The sequence below is a fragment of the Musa acuminata genome, chromosome BXJ1-10 (genome assembly GCF_036884655.1).
Source record: "Musa acuminata AAA Group cultivar baxijiao chromosome BXJ1-10, Cavendish_Baxijiao_AAA, whole genome shotgun sequence".
Classification (NCBI taxonomy): domain Eukaryota; kingdom Viridiplantae; phylum Streptophyta; class Magnoliopsida; order Zingiberales; family Musaceae; genus Musa; species Musa acuminata.
In genome coordinates, this window is record NC_088336.1 from 19,185,240 (window position 1) to 19,198,437 (window position 13,198).

Consider the following 13,198-nt stretch of genomic DNA (forward strand, 5'->3'; position numbering starts at 1 on the left):
AGGCGAAGGCGGAGTCACTGTGATTTGAAGGGCGAGCTCTCCGATTGGCGCAAAAGGCCGTCTCGTTTTCGTGAGCATTGAGAACCTTTTTTCGTGTCTCTCCGTCCTCCTCGATTCATGCAAATGCCCACCATCTGCTCGCCCGCGGTCCCCTAAAGCTTCGCGATCCGCTTAGGTTCCGCTGCCTCGCGTCTTCTCCTCGTCGAAAGGACGACGGCGAGGTGCGCAGCCTCACGTCCCGCCTTGAGTCGCGACGAGTGTCTATCGTAACTTTAGTTGCTACGTAAAGCGTCCTAGGAAAAATAAAACACATACGTCTTTTCCCACCCTCTTACGGCTACGCGTCTCGGCTACCTCCACAGGCGGGTCCCGCACGGGCCCCTCCCCAGTCACATCGAAGGTACCGTCCGTAACTTGAACCATTAGCCAGTAAGCAAGATAAAACGTGGTGAGTTCCCATTGACTTGGTCAACGATTACGTGGTAGATGCACTGCAATCCGTAGCTCGATCCATTACCCAATAAGCCAAACGATGAGCAGTATCATTGATCTGTTAATAGACTCGAGAAGATTACAGAACCAAACCTATCCCAATCTGCACCAAACAAGGCCTTCTAGCCTAGTGGGCAGCCTTTCTTCTCTACGAGAGCTTCCATGGACAAGAACATCGAAGGTCCCACATCAATGGAAGTTTACGGTTGCCTCGTAGGTTAACCCCACGTTCCAGTTCGAAGGAGCGACGTCGGACGCGATGATGGTATTTCTCGTGGTGTAGGACATGATCTTGAAGGAAAGGGATTGCCCTCCCAGGCTCGAGAAGGCCTGGTAGGAAGCACCCCAGTTCTGGCTCATGCTGATCCACCCCGTGTTGCTTCCCTTCACCCACATCCTGGCGACGTCTCCTCCGCCTCCCACGTTCGTCACGAAGGCCAGCAGCCAGTACCCGTTCCCCTGCAGCAGGAACCGGATTCCGCCGCGAACCGGGCAAGGAACCCTGCAACCATGCATGCCATGGTGTTTCAGCACTCTTCATGGCGGCAGTGAGAACGGAAGGATGGATGGTTTTGATTACCTACGGTACATGACCGGCACGATACCGGCATGCCAGTCGGCGATCTTCATGAACGCCGGCTTCGACATGTCGAAGTGCACTCTCGGGGGGTTGCACCACCCACCGTTGTCGGAGGGCTGAGCCCAGTTTGGGGGGCAGAGGTTGGTGGCTGTCACGGTGATGATCGGGGAACCCCTGTAGCACGCGGAGGCGCCGGAGCAGCGTATCTGGTAGCAGCTTCCGCAGCCAAATCCGTCCTTGAACAGCACCGAGCTCAGTGCCGCGGTGTTCGTGCCGTATCCCGTGCTGAACAGGTTGCCATATCCGCAAGCTCCACCTGAGAGATACGTATAGATGGCATTCACAACGTTAGATCTGTTCCACAGATGCATTAAGCGACGTTGAGATGAGACAAACCCATGGTTTCTGACGCAGACTCGTCGCCGTAGAAGGTGGCGTGGGCCATCGACCATGGCGTGGGGCGAAACACGGCGCCAGCTCTGGCTATCGCCATTGCCAGCACCACTAACCCGAGATTGCACAGGAGCGACGACGACGACGACGAAGCCATTTCTTCCTTGGTTTCTCCCTGCATTGCCCAAACTGCTATCAGCTATTTATACATGCAACACTGCATGTGTCTGCGATGGAGAATTCTGATGCCGCGCTCGGACGTCGACTGCACGATGGGCGTGAAGTGCATGGGGAATTACCAAAATGGGTGGAGGAACAGGCAATATTTACTTTGAATCGGACGAAAATTTGAGCCAAGAGTAAGGATGGTTCGGGGATTCTACATTTGGTTCTTCGTCGAGTAACTGCAACGTGCATGCAAGTTTCCATTAGAACGTGCATGGAAGTAAGGTGGGATGCTCTCTTCGTTAAGTTTGGGATGGAGTCGGACACAAAGAATTGTGCGTATGTGCAATTAATTAATCGAGTTTGATGTGTATTAAATACATTGGAATTGATGGTTTTAATTTGCCAACAATAATGCCTTTTTAAATATTCAAAGTGCACTAAAAATGAGGCTCTTTAATTCCCTTTTTTTGATTTTTTTAAATTTTTTTATTCCTGAGGAAAATATTTTTTTATATAAATTTAAGTGAGGAAAATATTATTTTTTTATTCATGAGGAAAATACCTTTTAATGTGGATAAGGTGGTATCTCTCTCTCTCTCTCTCTCTCTCTCTCTCTCTCTCTCATTGTTAATATATTTAGTAGGTAATATGGTACTTATCCCTTTCCCACGTCTCCTCCTCCTCCTCGTGGAGATCTCTCGCTGACACCCATCCCAAGCATGACACTAAAAGTGAGGCTGTTCCTAGCAATTTAATATCTGGGTAAATAAAACAGCAACAGTAGCATGATGTGGGTGCAGATTGATCAACCCGAATGATTCCCTTAACAAAGAAAACTGTGGAAGGACAAGCACTGTATGTTGAGTTCATTGGCTCTTCTTCCCTTTTAGAGTTGGGCACACCGGGCATGGCACAGTCAGGGGAGGGAGACAAGTCGTCCGCTTCCGGGCGCCGTGTCTTGCTCCTGTTGGTGCTCTAATGGCCGACGGTGGGAAAGACAAAGGAGGAGCTAGTGATGTGATGTGTCCACTCCCCTACTCCAAAACAATAGACTAATAACTCTTTGTCTCTCCTCCATATCCTCCACCACGACCACCACCACCACCATGTGAACTTAACATGGAGGAGAGATGTAATGGGAGATGCCAAAAGCCCATGCTTGCTTGTTGAGCGCATCATGGTGGCACCAAGTGGCATGGTGCTCCGTATGAGCTCCACCATGTTGGCTTGTTCCCACCTTGCATGCCTCGTGATGTTATCCGTGTTGGATGAAAGGTGATATGGAGAGTCAAGGAGTTGAGACTGCTACTAATCTCAATGTCATTGTTGAGAACTACTCAAGAAAGCTATCTGCCATGGATTTGGCAGTCGAATGACTAGTTTTCACTTACAGGAAAAGGACAATGATGATGAGACAAACACATGAATTTGTGAACCCATCAACCAACACTTGTCATTGTTCATCTCCTTTTCCTTTTGCAGGGAGAAGTGGAGAGATGAACGAGTGAGAATAATTTACTTCCAAGAACCACATCGCACCTCGAATGATTGGCCAATTGGACATCAACTCACTTAATGCTTCCATCCACAAGATGAACGTCACATGGGATTCATCTCATCAATCATGTCCCACATCCCTCTCCTCCCTGTACAAAATGACCAATCCACCAGCCTTCTTTCTCACACCCTTCTGCACACCGGCCTAGCGATCTCCATAAGCCTCTCTCTCTCTCTGCGCTTGCAGTTTGACCCTTCAATGGGGTTCCCATTTGGCTACCCCGAGCTCCCGAGGCTCCTCATCCACCTGCTCTTCCTCTTACTCCACCTGAGAAGGCTTATCAACCTGGTCTTCCACTCTCTTGGCCTCAGCAGCCTCCTGGGGTCCGAAACCCAGTGGAATGACTCAGACATCCACAGCTACCACCACCAAACAAGCCTTTACTCGCTTCCGGCCAAGTTGATCCAGGAGAGCTTGCCAGTCGTCCAGTTCAAGGACCTACTCGCCGCGCATCGCGGCCGCCACTGCTTTCCCGAGAGCTGCGCCGTGTGCCTCTATGAGCTTGAGGGCGCCGACGAGGTCCGGCTGATGAGCAATTGCCGCCACGTCTTCCACCGGCGGTGCGTCGACCGGTGGTTGGATCACGGACAGTGCACCTGCCCCATGTGCCGAGCTCCCTTCTTCCGCGAGGAGGTCGGCATTTCTGACGCCTCTTTCTCATATGACGAAGACCGCCACTACATCAACTACTAACTGCCGCCGGCGTCTGGACTGCGTCTGGAGTTGCCTTCCTCCTAGCGAAGTGGCTAACAGTGTACAAAGGTGTTGCAAATGATGCGAACACAGATTTGAATGCAATAAGACAGGAAAAACCATATATGCCTCGTTCTCTTGCTTGTGCAGTCAGAGAGTCGTAATGGATATGGATCTTCTAGGTTGGTAAATTATGCAAAATCTAAGTGCTAAGTCGAGTATGAATGCAGTAATATCCTAAGCTATAAACATACTTGAAAGTACTACTGTCTCAACAAATATATATTATGATTATGCTTAAAAAACCTTTTGAATAATGCTTTCCAAGTAACTTTATGACTTACATGCTTCCCAATTAGGACCTTGAGTCTTGTGTTTTTAGGATCTAATACATAAATTAATTAAGAAAGAACCGCCGGTAATTACGTTTAGTGTTTGAAATATAATGGAACAATTTATCGTCGTCATTGGCCGCTGGGCTAACCAGAGTAATCATCCAAAGTGACAGCAAGTCCAGAATCCATGAATGCATGGCACTAAGCTTTGAGATTCTAAATGGATAAACTCTTTTGTGAGCTCAAAGATACATCAAGAGTGGCGTTACAGATCCTTTGGTTTTTCGGGCACATACAAGCACTTGGAAGGAGCAGTAGTTCTGGTGACTTGTGAGTCATCACAATCAAAGATGTGATAAGTCCGCTGTATGCTTAAAAGCTCGGCTCTGCAAGGTACATGCACCAGGTTAAAGGACACATGATGCTGCTCTATCTCTTCCAAGTGGGTGCAGAATCTTGGCGTTCCATCACCGTCGTCGCGTGTTTCTTTCCTTCGTGGAGGGTCCATGCACGGGCAGGCTCTTGTGCTACGACATTGGACGCAAAAGGAAGATTTGAGTTGATTTATCGGATTACATCTAACATGGTCTAACAAATTAAAAAATCATAACTAATTCCTAGTTTTCTTTAGGAAAAGGAAAATTAAGAGAGCACGAGATTGCTATTATCCATCAAATTGATTAGTTATTTATACTAATTCATTGAATTAGTCTCCGTCCAAGTGATGCCAATCTCGCACTATTATCATGTAGATAGCACATATTTTGTAGATAGCATAGGATGACAAATGAACTTTCTCAATTCTTGATAAATCATGATACATAACAATTCAGGATAAGCCCAACATAACAATTATGAGGACGTAATCTGATTCCAATTTTATCTCTATCGTTAGAACGCAAATGAATCGCAAGAATAAAGACAGACCCATTCAGCTGAAAACTAAATGAAGATATACCGATGGTAGCAATTGCAGCAGTGAGGTCTGCTGAAGATAGACAGCACCAGAAAAAATGGAACATGATGCACTTCCGATACATTTCAGCATTAAGAAAACACAAAATTCCAGACCTTGGACTATACCAATGGACGAGAACTATACCAGGAAAGATTATTTTAATGATACAAAAGCAGGTTATGATACAAACTTTTGAATACTGCTGATGTGTTATTCTGCAAAAAAAAGACTATTAAAACTGATGGAGCTGACGCTTCTTTTCCTTCACTTCTTCCATCTACTTATTAGTGCACAAAGTCATAATCTCAATATCCATACAGCATAGCATCAAAATCCTTTCTGTATTGTGGAACTAATCCACTTCAGCTGTGCCTATATATTGTTCTATGATGTACAGGATCTCACGTGACTCTTCTAGAGGTAACTAGAAGGACTTCAGTTTCAGTCTTCAAGTCCTTGAAGTCAAATAAATTAAGTTATATGAACACACATAGCCATGTTGTAGTCTCTATTATAGTCAATCAATGCTATAATTATTAAGCACAAATCAAACAAATATAACCTATCTTCTTTAGAAGTATCATTTAGGTTGTAACCAAGTATCTGTACCAACCGTGAATCTAAATCTTTGATGAAAGTGGAGAAAACCCGACATTTATCATCAGTATATGCTGTTGCAAGAAGAATCTGCAACCACAAAGTCAAAGATGAAGTCAAAGAAACAATGGAATTTGTTCTGATATGATGGTTGCAAGCACCATTGCTCTTTTAGTTCTGGTAATAGGTGTAAAAACAGATGCACATTTGCAAATACAGTAGGTTTCATGAATGCAGATGAAATCAGTTGATTCAACTTTTCCAAGTCCAGATTCTCCCTTTTACATGTTACCAATTGTCATATTGCAATTGAAGCAAAAACAAGAAGGGGGATATGCTAAATCATTCATGTGCTTTATATGAGCAACATAAGACCAGATATAGCAATTTGATAATAATTGCCAACATGTGATTTCACAGAGCACTAAATGTTCATATATTATTCCAGTGTACATTCTTAAAGGCCCCATATCTGGATTAAAAGATCTAATGATCCAAAATCATTGCTCTACACCAAATCCAATAACAGAAAGCCAACAGAGACAAGACCAGTACATTATTTTATTATTTCAATTACTGTTTCAAATTTAATTATTCACAAATCTGTTGACTATGCAGCTGTTCCATTCTTATTCTTAAAAATCAAACAAATAAGATTTTCCATCTTTTAACATCCATAGTTACTCATCCTCTTTTGCTATCAAGCTAGCCCAACCGTTCTACATTATATAAATAGATATATGCCAAAAGGATCAGGAAGGATAAATTCACACCTACAGTGTCACAGTAGGTTGACATCTTCCCTAAATCTCCTTGTATTTCCATGATATCCTATATGTCATACATAAGTGTTCTCCTTTTTCACTTTTGTTCTTTCACCCACTTCACTTGCTATTTCACCTTCTTTTTCACAGCATAATAACACAAAACTCATTGTTTTAGAACAAAAGCAGCTAACCATCTTGGTATTCTAGATACGTTTCAAATCTTGAAAATTATTTTGACATGCAGTCTTACAGTTCAAACATAAAAAATAAGTTATATTAGCTGGAAAACATGCTGAAGTTCAACAATTTATTTGACAGGAGAGAAAATAGAGAATTAGACATCAAAAATTTGTGTGGAAGTTAAACTGAAATAAAAATGACCAAATTACACTGTTCAGTGTTTGAACTTCAACGAAAAAAAAAAAGGTTGCATGATATGAATAAGGTGATTATATTGACAAACTTACATTGTTAGGATGCCATTCAACACTTGAAACAGAAGAATTATGCTTCTTCTTGATAAGCTTTAACCAAATGAAAAAGAATAATCCTGGGTAAGAAACTAAATTTACGTTAAGGGGGTTAAAATTAGTTTACATAACGCAATCAGTTTTAAAAACAAAAGTTTCTGCTAGCTCTCCCAGAGAAACAAATAAAGAAAGCACAAAGTTTAATGATGTGAACTAGTCAACCCTTAGAAAGAGCAGAATAAAGAATCTCTGGTTAGACAGATTTCCAAAATTAGAGCAATAATGACTTCAAATAGTTCTTTGAGTTTTGACCAAACATATGACAAACCTTCTTAGATTGTACTAAGTGCAACAACTCCTACATGGATACTTCCCTCCAAAATGATTGTTCTCAAATGTACCTATGGCCATAGGGCATACCCTAATTATTAGCCAACTAGCTTTGAGATTAATTTAACAAGGAAGCTTGGTTAAAAAGGTGCTGATGCTCTATCAATTCCACATGAAACACTCTAATCACTGTCATATGCAATCTACAGAATTTCACCTTTAAACTAACATATCGCTCTGGAACACATTTTAAAGTTTAAACCAGTGCAGCTATTGAAGCACAAAGACATGCTTGTTGAGACAATGTCATCAAAAATAAAACTAGCAAGAGAGGGAAGTAGTTTACTATGCATCAGATGAAATGTGGTAGCGCCTCTTAGGAATTATCTATGTATTTTTTAATAGCCAAAATACAAATAATATCTACTGGATGCAGATTTGTAGATTCCTCAATTAGCTGGATATAAATAATCACTGTCATATGCAATCTACAGATTTCACCTTTAAACTAACGTACAATCTACAGATTTCACCTTTAAACTAACATATCTGCTCTGGAACACATTTTAAAGTTCAAACTAGTGCAGCTATTGAAGCACAAAGACATGCTTGTTGAGACAATGTCATCAAAAACAAAACTAGCAAGAGAGGGAAGTAGTTTACTATGCATCAGATGAAATGTGGTAGTGCCTCTTAGGAATTATCTATGTATTTTTTTAATAGCCAAAATACAAATAATATCTACTGGATGCAGATTTGTAGATTCCTCAATTAGCTGGCACATGTGCAGCTTGATCATTGACAATGAACAAAGATGAGCCCATAGAAAGTGCTAAATTAAAAAAAATGCCTTTGGACCAGATTGAACAATTTTATCAAGCGCCAAGACAGATGTATTCATGTATATAAGTAAACAGATGTATAAGACACATGGTAGTTGATTTCACTGCACATATGAGATGCATACAATATGTAGTAAGCATAGAAGTTAGCTACTGAATATAGGAGATGCACGGATTAGAATAGAATAGGGACTCCAACAGATATCTCATATCCGAACATCTACTCGTCGCAATGTCTATCATATGTGTATGACCCTCTAGGCCCAGTATCGAGCTGGCCGTGAGTCATACCTGTCAGAATTCCTTCTAGCTTAGTGAATTATCACCTCCATAATAATTCACTCGACTCATCGACTATTGACGTACTAGGTCACTACGCCGTAGTCCGCAAACAATACAACGGAATCTAATCCTTTGGACCTATCTATCCTCAGTTATCGTATACCTATAGTCCCTCATCATTCTAATATCCAAGAGACCATATATCAGGCTTGGTACTATCAAGCCCATATAGTTTCTACTCGAGTCTCGCTCTAATCAGATTCTCCCGGAGAACTCTTTCTCTCTCAATCCAAATGACCATGGCCAGGGTTTTTTCTGAACAAGAATACATGAGATATTCCTCTCATGACACCGAGAGCAAATGATCCTCTATCGACACTCAATAGCCCTCGTAAGGTTGGCTACCACTCCTGACCAGTTATTCTCTTGCTCAAAGTAACATGTGCATACAGTTTTACCACCACTTCCAATAGCAAACTTGTTTTCTGAGATTATCCTCCTGAACCAAAACCTTACATATCAGGCAAGATCTTAATATAAAAACTTCTGCTGATTACTGATCCAAATCCAAGTAATCTATAACTCCAAGTGTATTTGTTAGATTTTAACAAAAAGTTCTACTAATACTAAATTGCAATTTCATAGATTACGAGGCATATCAAACTTTTTAAGAATTCAAATTGGATGTGGCCTTTCAAACTTTTTGTTCACTGAACAGTAAAATGGTTGTGTCCCATCACTCTTCATTCAGGTATCATTTGTCACCGTCATCCACATCAACCATTCAAGTTGATACAGTCAACGGATAAAAGTAAACATGACAATGACATGGTTGCACCCTCACTTTGCTCTTCAGTTTTGTTCATATACATCAAACAACAAGGCACATCATACCACTATGTTAAAAAAACTTGTGAATTTATGGTGCTGCAGGATGCAATCATAAAGAAAGTAGCCATAAAGTGCATTCATATTTTAATTAGCCAAGGCTACAGTTGTGAGTCCTGTTATGCCAGGCAGTAGAGGTACTGAAGACATACTTCACCATTCACATATGTGCACGGGGCGCTATGCATACAGTTAATATACATCAATTCAAAACATCCAGAACAAAGAAAAATACACAATAAATAACTACAATAGAGAAATACATTTTGAACCAAGTACCACAAGACCATGATCCGCTTAATACATAATTGCAAAAGGACAAAAAGTTGGAGCCTTTTTATTAATCTATTTAATCATGATACATGAAAGATAGCTACTAAAAATGATAAATAGCAAATATATAGCAGAACAGAAAGTAATAAAGAATCATTGTTAACAAAAAAGAATGGCTCGAGCCGTGTAACGATTTAGAACACAAAGAAATGGAGAACGAGAAAAAGAAAGCAATATGTAGCACTAGATCTGGCTGTTGCAGGGCATAAGAGGAGAAGAAAAGAAAACAAGAAAATAGAAAAACAGTGAGGAGAAGGAAAAGAAAGGAGAAAAGGGTCAAGGTGATAGATGGCAGAGTTCAGCAAATGAGGGACAAGGTGGCAAAACAAATGACAGGAAAAGTAGAAGATTACACAAGCTCCAACGATGACAGTAGCACAGCAATGGGAGCAAGTACCATCTAAGAAATAGCTTACATGAAAGAAAACAAATTTAGCGATACTGTTATATCAAATGCAGAAAATCATATAAGTCAAGAGGAACATGAAACTTTATAGAACAATCTAACTCAAACGCAGAAAATCACCAACAAGAGCCATTGATGAACAGAAACAAAAGTGAGATTGTGCATCTCATCCTGTCCTATCACCTTTAGGACTCCATTAAACACAAAGGGCAGCACGATTAAGCCTAAGAATAATAAGAGTAGGTACCCACTCAGATGCTTCTTGATTCCAAACATATCTGAGATTAGGAATATCAAAAGGTACGTAAATCTGGAGGTGTTAGTACCATCTTAACCACATGAATACTTAACTGTCACAGAGTACAATCTTTTATAGGAAGATACTCTCGAATTCCGATCATGTGAAACAGTTACGATTTTGTTAGATCTTATGCTCCAATCTATTCCAGATACAAGTTAATTTGCTGCAGAATACAATGACAAGAAACACAAGAAGTGTTTATGAGAATGAGCACTGCCTAAACCACATGACACTCATAAACTTAGATAGGTGAAAATCCTCCGGACTTAAAATCTTTCAATAATTGTTGGTCCCTAATTTTAGCAGTTTTCTGTATTTAGCATAATTAGCCATTTCTTGAGTATTTGGTGTGGTATTAGTCATTGCTAGGAAGAAAGAAATCTTGAAATGAAAATAAAAGACATTCATCAGTAGGACCTTTAGCTATACAGAACTTTACCTATACATATACAACCTAGTAAAACAAACCATATATGTAAATATATATGTCTAATAAGAACAAGTTCATTGTTTCCCAGCTCCATCAATCTAGGCTTCTTAAATTTTACAGGATTTATTAAAGCCCTTTTCTTTATCTTAATGGCTTAAGCTGCTCCAAATTCATATTTAGTGCATCTACAAAAGCTGTGTGATATATAACAAAATTGTTGTGAGTATTTCCAATATAGTGAAATGTGTTATCTAAATACAGCTTGGTACAATATAAGCAATTCCTACAACAAAGAAATTCCATAACAGCTTAAAATATATTGTTTGTACTCAGAATACATGATTATAATGCCAAAGAAAGAAATAAGACTTACTCTAGTTACAAACACAAAATGCAAATGCTTCCAAAGGATGTAAGCTTCATAATAATACTGTCATATAAAATAGGAAGTAAACAAAGATAATGATACTGTTTGAAGTATATGTACCCTCTCCCATTTTTCACCACAGAGTTCATAGATATGAACCTCGTGATTGTTTGGATAAAATGCAACCACTGCAAGAGAGAATAGTATTGAGTTGTAAGCTTCAACATATAAAGTACATGACTTATTATCAATTCTTAATGATTTAAAGTAAGTTATTGTCAATACAAACCAAAATGGGGCAATATAACAATGAACCAAAAGGTGATTGAATCCTGAAACTTACAGATCAATAGAAAACCGAGGAAGACAACGATAAGGAGGTTCTTGTAGACCTATTAATGGAAGGCAAACACTAAACCTATTAGACATGGTATCCCACTATCACTACATCAATTCTCTTTTAACACAATTTAAGCTAGTATTATGCATAAAATCATGCAGTAGAAACTGACAAAACTGCAGGCATAGTCCATCATCAGCAACTTAAAAATCATCTTTGGACCATATATCCACACCACTGTGAGAAATTTCACAAATGTCGGTTTGTTACTGCAAAGTGTTGAAACTAATATAGTAGATATCGTACATCTTACCCTGTTTGCTTCTTTCAAAAGAATGGTGCAAATAAAATAAAGCATCATCACTCTGCCAAAACATGGGATAAATCTTATTGAATAAAGAGATAGGTAAATGTCTCTGACCATCTAATAGACAGAGAATCAGTAAATATTCTATTAACATGATAGAAACCAGAAGATCAAGTGCAGTACTAATTCTTGCATCCTCCAGAAGATATCTACTTAAATGTCCTGCTCCATTAAAGCTTCCAAGAGTGCTCAATAACTACAAGTTATCAAGACCAAACTAACTAATGAATTCTTATGTGTCTTTCTATAAGCTACCTGTAACAACAAAAGCACTCATTCATTCACGAATTGTCCATTATATCAGATGCTCGCCACACATTCACATCATACCATGACATAGCATGCATATAAATGCAGTGACAAAGTAGGTATGAAGTATGAACCATGTTCAAGTCCCTTGATGTGCATGTTATAGATAATCTAGAGGTTTTTCTAGGAAATTGTGGCTGAAAGAGAGAGCAACAGGTCTAAGCACATGACATAGAAAGGAAAGCGGTAAGAATACAAAATGGTTCTAAGATAGTACTAATACCCTTCACTGGTAACAAAATACTCCACAAACGAATTCAAGGAGACCAAAATTGAAGTCACGTCGCATGGATCAAAAGGAACGAACAGAAAGGGGGAAATAGCCGTACGAAGTATCACTCTAATAAACAATCAAAGACGGCAATAAAAGAAAGCTAATCCTACAGTAACTGCTACCCATTCAAGATCCCATACGTAGATCCGGAATAACGATTGAAGAACATAGCAGCAAACGGATAAAAGAGAGAAGAATTGAGGAAACGGAGGTTACTAGATTGATCGGGGCACCAAGCATGGCAGGTGATTAACTGCGCGAACTGATGGATCGCCACCGCTGCCATGCCCTAAATCACCTTCTCCTCCTCCCCTTCTTCGCCACTCCTCTCTCTCTCTCTCTCTCTCTGAGCGAAGGGAACTCCGAGAGGAACGAGCAGAGGCGGACTCGAGAGAATTCGTCGTCGAGGAGGAAGCTGGCGAGGCGAACCAAACCCTTGTGATTGTAAGTATGATTGTAACTTTGGCTCAAATTAGGAATACTTTTCAGGATGTAACTAACTAATTATTGGTGACTAGTTCGTTGGAAATAACTAACTATTTAGTTGGTAATAACTAATTAGTTGGTAGCTAACTTTTGATTTGTTTTTCTTTCATCAATATCTTTTTTTTTCATTTTTTATTTTACGTGAAAACCTTTGCTACTACCATAAATAGTTTAATGAATACTGGGTTTTAGAACCATCTTGTTTCTTTCCCATGTTTTAAGTTGAAGCTTG

General features: G+C 40.1%; 3 protein-coding genes across 7 annotated transcripts; 1 reads left to right on the forward strand and 2 right to left on the reverse strand.

Moving 5' to 3' along the window:
* Window positions 1-521: 521 nt before the first annotated feature.
* LOC135594929 (putative expansin-A30) lies at window positions 522-1,640 on the reverse strand. Its single transcript, XM_065085435.1, has 3 exons — window positions 1,469-1,640; window positions 1,073-1,388; window positions 522-994 (listed from the first exon to the last, which is right to left on the reverse strand). The coding sequence occupies exons 1-3, from the start codon at window positions 1,620-1,622 to the stop codon at window positions 682-684; spliced, it is 783 nt and encodes a 260-aa protein (XP_064941507.1). The 5' UTR covers window positions 1,623-1,640; the 3' UTR covers window positions 522-681.
* Window positions 1,641-3,389: 1,749 nt separating this feature from the next.
* LOC135594746 (brassinosteroid-responsive RING protein 1-like) lies at window positions 3,390-3,884 on the forward strand. The gene has a single exon (XM_065085255.1). It carries the CDS (start codon window positions 3,390-3,392, stop codon window positions 3,882-3,884), a length of 495 nt encoding a protein of 164 aa, XP_064941327.1.
* A 582-nt stretch (window positions 3,885-4,466) lies between these two features.
* Window positions 4,467-13,154, reverse strand: LOC135595338 (actin-related protein 2/3 complex subunit 1A-like). Of its 5 annotated transcripts, XM_065086145.1 has the most exons (6): window positions 12,697-13,154; window positions 11,534-11,582; window positions 11,311-11,378; window positions 7,009-7,091; window positions 5,791-5,864; window positions 4,467-4,746 (listed from the first exon to the last, which is right to left on the reverse strand). In XM_065086145.1, exons 3-6 carry the CDS (start codon window positions 11,318-11,320, stop codon window positions 4,485-4,487), a joined length of 429 nt encoding a protein of 142 aa, XP_064942217.1. In that variant the 5' UTR covers window positions 11,321-11,378; window positions 11,534-11,582; window positions 12,697-13,154; the 3' UTR covers window positions 4,467-4,484. The 5 variants fall into 5 exon arrangements, with proteins under 5 accessions (XP_064942217.1, XP_064942218.1, XP_064942215.1 ...); XM_065086146.1 differs by lacking the exon at window positions 11,534-11,582; XM_065086143.1 differs by lacking the exon at window positions 7,009-7,091.
* Window positions 13,155-13,198: the final 44 nt, after the last annotated feature.

Coding starts and splice junctions, on each gene's coding strand:
- LOC135594929 (XM_065085435.1), bottom strand. CDS start 1,622: ATGGCTTCGTCGTCGTCGTCGTCGCTCCTGTGCAATCTCGGGTTAGTG. Junction 1,389..1,468: donor GTCTGCGTCAGAAACCATGG/GTTTGTCTCATC, acceptor CGTATCTCTCAG/GTGGAGCTTGCGGATATGGC. Junction 995..1,072: donor GTGCCGGTCATGTACCGTAG/GTAATCAAAACC, acceptor GCATGGTTGCAG/GGTTCCTTGCCCGGTTCGCG.
- LOC135594746 (XM_065085255.1), top strand. CDS start 3,390: ATGGGGTTCCCATTTGGCTACCCCGAGCTCCCGAGGCTCCTCATCCAC.
- LOC135595338 (XM_065086142.1), bottom strand. CDS start 12,766: ATGGCAGCGGTGGCGATCCATCAGTTCGCGCAGTTAATCACCTGCCAT. Junction 7,092..12,696: donor TTGGTGCCCCGATCAATCTA/GTAACCTCCGTT, acceptor TTTCTTACCCAG/GATTATTCTTTTTCATTTGG. Junction 5,865..7,008: donor TTGAATGGCATCCTAACAAT/GTAAGTTTGTCA, acceptor TTGTGGTTGCAG/ATTCTTCTTGCAACAGCATA.